The sequence below is a fragment of the Gossypium hirsutum genome, chromosome D12 (genome assembly GCF_007990345.1).
Source record: "Gossypium hirsutum isolate 1008001.06 chromosome D12, Gossypium_hirsutum_v2.1, whole genome shotgun sequence".
Classification (NCBI taxonomy): domain Eukaryota; kingdom Viridiplantae; phylum Streptophyta; class Magnoliopsida; order Malvales; family Malvaceae; genus Gossypium; species Gossypium hirsutum.
Window position 1 is genome coordinate 47,710,066 of NC_053448.1, and position 4,997 is coordinate 47,715,062.

The 4,997-nt window shown below is 34.9% G+C and overlaps 1 protein-coding gene across 20 annotated transcripts; it reads left to right on the forward strand.

The window, feature by feature from the left end:
* The first annotated feature begins 222 nt into the window (after positions 1 to 222).
* Positions 223 to 4,997, forward strand: LOC107946247 (uncharacterized). 20 transcript variants are annotated; one of them, XR_005921723.1, is made up of 6 exons: positions 350 to 768; positions 1,060 to 1,145; positions 1,217 to 1,291; positions 1,381 to 1,758; positions 3,644 to 3,729; positions 4,523 to 4,795. XR_005921723.1 is itself a non-coding variant. In XM_016880492.2 (3 exons), the coding sequence occupies exons 1-3, from the start codon at positions 548 to 550 to the stop codon at positions 1,490 to 1,492; spliced, it is 369 nt and encodes a 122-aa protein (XP_016735981.1). In that variant the 5' UTR covers positions 364 to 547; the 3' UTR covers positions 1,493 to 1,568. The 20 variants fall into 20 exon arrangements, 3 of the variants coding, with proteins under 3 accessions (XP_016735981.1, XP_016735982.1, XP_016735984.1); XR_005921725.1 differs by having other exon boundaries at positions 361 to 768; positions 1,259 to 1,291; positions 1,378 to 1,758; XR_005921728.1 differs by having other exon boundaries at positions 361 to 768; positions 1,259 to 1,291.

A 4,997-nucleotide genomic window follows, 5' to 3' on the forward strand; every position in this document is an offset into this window, starting at 1 on the left:
CAATTTAGTTTTGATTTCAAAAAAATAATTAATTCAATTCCTTAAAAAAAAGAAGGTATTTACTTCGTCAATTCAATCAAAATCAAGTCTAATAGCACCAAAAAAAGTTTTGATTTGCTTCATCTATGGCAATTAGCTCAAGCTAACAAAAAAAAATGAGTTGATTGTCATTGAAAGATATTAAGTTCTTAGCCATTTGAAGTATAAGAAAAGAAAAATATTTAGGTAGTATTTGGAAACCTACCTCGTAATTAAATTTGAGTGTAATTACTTGTAATTTTGTTTGAATAATTTCTAACCGGGATATTTATTAACATAAAGAAAAAGTTTGAAAAAGCATACATAAAACTGTTTGACAAACTAAAGGAAAAAACAATAAAAAACAATTAATTCTCTCAACACAGAAAGGAGCTCACATCCATTGATCAAATCACGTGAAAATCCCTCGGGGGAACTCTAATAGGTAGAAACGTTCCATCATTATCCCTTAGAAAACATCAATTTTCCATTTATCTACGCTCTCAAAGTAGAATCCTTTCATTTCCTTATGCAATTTTCCTTTTCCTGCACATCAACCTCAGAAAATCGTTCCAGAACTATAATCCAACAACTCCTTCCTCTCCTTCAACACCTCTCACAAGATTATATTGAGCCTCCAGAGTCACTATCGCCACCAGATCTCGCCATCCCAGATTCAGACTTTTTCCCCTTATCCATCCTTTTTGGGCAAGAGCGTGAGCAGATCTATTTGTTGATCGAGAAACGAAGGTAAACCAGACCTCCCTAAACTTTCTCTGCTCAAATTTTATGTCTTGAATAAAGACCCCAATTTTCGATCTATCCATAGAACTTGATTTACCTTTCTTAATCACTGTTAAGGAGTCACCTTCAATAACCACATCTCTCAGCCCCATCTCTACCCCCAACTTGAGAGCCTGAAGGCATACAAGGGCTTTAGCCGCGAAAATAAACTATACATATTCATTTAAAATGACCTTTTTTCCAATTATTCTAGATCTGTCATCTCTAATAACTAACCCCAAATATGATTTTGCGAAGTGAGCCTTCAAAGCTGCATCAAAATTAATTTTCAAGAAAGGAGCCTTCGGCGGTTTCCACCCATCATACCCCCACCTTCGAAACAAGTAATCTTTCCTTAATCTCATTTAACTCAAGTAAATATGACGAGATCTGACTTACCATTTGTTTTGTCGAGATGAATAATTGATCATGTATCCACTTATTCCTTGCTGACCAGAGAAACCAGATCGCACGCACAATCTATCTACAGGTATTCTTCGTTGAAACATTAAACAGTTTCTGTAACTAATTTTGAAAACATAAGTTCCCCCTCTCACCCTCCCATTTGATCTCTAGTAGGTTCCAAAGCTCAGAGCAAAATGACAGTCACAGACTTCATGCTCCAGGCTTTCAACACCCCTTATGCATTTTGGACATGCTAACCTTCTATTGTATAGATTATGCTTATTAGGGGTTAGATTATGGAATATTTGCCAGACTGTAATTTTAACATTTCCTGGTAATTTGAAATTTCATATTTTTTTTTTGTAAAAATTGTTGTAACAAATCGCCTCCTCATTGGCATTTGGCTCATCACCACCCTGTAGAACCCTATACCCACTTCGAACAATATACACGCCCGAGGATTCCATGCTCCAAACCATTACATCTTTCTACACCTGCAAGCCTAGAGGAATACAAATGATTCTCCTTGCTTCCTCTGAATCAAAACAACTGGTAATTAGCTCCATATTCCATCTTCTATCTTGCTCTAATATCAATTCTAAATAAGTCCTGTAAGGCCTATTAATCTTAGGCATCTAAAATTTTTTTGTTTGCAAACTAGAGACCCAAATATCATCTCAGATGTTAATACTAGTCCCTGTACCAACTTGCCAACCCAAACCCTTCAGAAGCAAACCCTTTATAGACTAGATACTTTTTCAGGTAAACAAATGGTAAGCTCCTAAACCAACTCTCAACAAATCTGTGTTCAAAAAATAATTTGCCTTCAACGATCTGGCTAATAATGAACTCTGATCATTAATTAAACACCATCTCTGCTTGGCAAGTAGGGCAATATTAAATTGACTAAGATTGTGAAAACTCATGCCTCCATAATCCTTTAAAGTACACAGTTTTGACTATTCACACCAATGGATTCCTCATTTCCCCCCAAATTTTTGCCACCAAAATCGAGAGATAACTTGCTCTAACTCTTTACATAATGAGGTTGGAAGTAAGAAACATGACATCGTAAAAGTGGGGATAGCTTGAAGAACACTTTTAATAAACACTTCTTTTCCTCCTTGGGACAATGGTCTCACACACCAATTGTTAATACGCCTTTGCACCCTATCTTTTAGCCCCTGAAATGCTCTCTTTCTATTTCAGCTAACCATATTTGATAAGCCCAGATATCTCTCAAGATCAGCAGAAACCCGAACCCCAAACTTCTTGAAATTTCCTGTTGCATTTCTTCACCAACATTTGAACTAAAATATATGGAAAATTTGTCATAATTCAAACACACTAACTTGAAGCCTTTTCATACTCCTTAAGGATCCCTTTCAAATACATAGCCTCCCTCACTATAGCCCCCTTAAAGAGTATACAATCATCAGCAAATAAAAGGTGAAAAACCACCGGGGCTACCCTATAAATTTTTGCACCCTTAACCAAACACTTTCGATGTAACACCCTGATTTTGGGCCTAGTCGGAATAGTGGTTTCGGGACCACAAATCCGATGAGGAAAATTTATTTTTCTTATATTTTTATGGTCTATGATTTTACAAAATTATTTCGTGAAAATTTCGTTCGAAAATTTCGACGTTTGGGCACTCAATTTAGTCAAAAGGACTAAATTGTAAAAACTGTAAAATTTGAGTTCTACATGTTAGAGGTGTCCAATTGTTATGAAACTTTAAATTGGAGGTCCTTATATGGTAATTAGACCATTGGTAACTTGGTAGACAAAAATAGACATGAGATAAGTGAAATAGAAAATTTTTAAGTTAGGGGCAATTTGGTAATCTAGTAATAAAAAGAATTAAAAAGGAAAAAGATGGCAAAAATCATCATCTTCTTCATTAGGACGAAATCAGTAAGGGGGGAAGCCATAGTTAGGGTTTTCAAGCTTCCAAGCTCCATAGTAAGTGATCCCAAGCCCCGTTTTTAATGTTCTTTACGTTTTTGAGATCCCGGTAGCTTAATTTAGCTTATTCTAGCAATAATTTAACCTAGGGTTTATATTTGGAAAAATACCCATAGGTGAAAAGTGTTTATTTTGATGTTTTATGATAGAACATGAAGCTAGAAATTATGTTAAACAACTTTTGCTAAGCGATTTTAAGTGAAAACGAGTAAAACGACATAATCGGTAAAAATACCTAATGTTCTTAAGTACATGTTAGAGTGGGAATTTGATGTTGCCATAGAAGGGAAAAATGTTCAGCATGTCATAAAACATAAGAATAAGGGAAGAAGTTTAATTTCCAAACTTTGGGGCAAAAATGTAATTATGCAAAAGTTTAGGGGCAAAATCGTAATTTTGAAAAAGTTAGAGTCGAGGACTGTTTTGATAAATGTGAGTATTAAATGAGTTAAATTTGCTATTTTAGATTAAGAAGAACGAAACTCGAGGTTAGACAAATGAAAGAATAAAGTTGAAGACTAAGTTGGTGAATTGGGCTATATTGGTACCGAGGTAAGTTTACAGTAAATAAATGTAATATTTCAATAATTATTATTAATGTTGCTATTTTCCAGCAACTATGAATTTATTTCATGAATTTTGTTTGATGATTATCCAAGCATGAAATGATAGAGAATTAAAATTTAATAGTCCCGTTGATACATAAAGATGGTACTGGATACGAATGTCATGACATTTGGGTAAAGAGGTCCCATGTAAGACCATGTCTGGGACATGGCGTTGGCATCGAGATGAGAGGTCCCATGTAAGACCATTCTGGGACATGGCATTGGCACCGAGATGAGAGGTCCCATGTAAGACCATGTCTGGGACATGGCGTTGGCACCGAGATGAGAGGTCCCCCGTAAGACCATGTCTGGGACATGGCATGGGCACCGATATGAGAACATCCCATGTAAGACCATGTCTGGGACATGGCTTTGGCATGTTATGATCAAAAGATACCCGAGTATCCTTATTATTCCAATGTGGTTCAACGGGCTAGTAAACGAATCAGGTACATGAAAGTTCAGTTAAAAGCGTAAATGGCAAGCTCAGGTAAGTTATAAGAGTTAAGAACTTATTATATTATCAAATGATACTCAACGTTTCAGAAATGGAAGAGTAAGATATGATCACGAGTTAACTAAGTAAACAAGCAAGAGAATGAGAATGAGATTAATTAAAGAGTAAACTAGAGACCTTGACATTTGAGTATAATCATTTGTGTTAAATGTTGTTATTTATTTGCTAGTAAATTTACTAAGCTTTTTGCTTACTTCTTTTATTTCTCTTTCTCTTTTAGTATTGCCAAGCTACTTCAAGGATCCTAAAGAAGTCGGAGATCGTCCACACTATCAACCACAACTGCTCGGTATTTTATGATGAAACACGTTTGAGTTATGACATGTATAGGGATTTAGTTATTTTGTATGTTTGTAATTATGATTTTGCTATAGAATGATGCGTAAGTATTTGATGATGAATGGTTGTTTAAATGGCCAAGGATGAAGATGTTTGTTGTTATAAAGGTCTAGGTGATAAATTATGTATGGAAGTTATGAAAGGGTAAAATTTTGCAAAGAAACAGAATTCAGGTAGCAACAGTGACGTGAATTTGAAAAATCACCTAGGATGGTATAAAATGAATTAGAGGGTGAATGATATATGGAATTAAAGTTTGTTGAGTCTATTTTCATATAAAAATAACGTTTTAACAAAATGAATTTTATATTTTGAGATATGTGTATTTTAATGAGAAAGGGTCAGATCTGTTTTTC

What these genes read in the sequence shown, in the direction of transcription:
- LOC107946247 (XM_016880492.2), top strand. Translation starts at nt 548, where the DNA reads ATGCAATTTTCCTTTTCCTGCACATCAACCTCAGAAAATCGTTCCAGA. An exon ending in TTGTTGATCGAGAAACGAAG is followed by an intron (nt 769 to 1,258) that starts GTAAACCAGACC and finishes CTTGCTGACCAG; the next exon opens with AGAAACCAGATCGCACGCAC. An exon ending in CACGCACAATCTATCTACAG is followed by an intron (nt 1,292 to 1,377) that starts GTATTCTTCGTT and finishes TTTGATCTCTAG; the next exon opens with TAGGTTCCAAAGCTCAGAGC.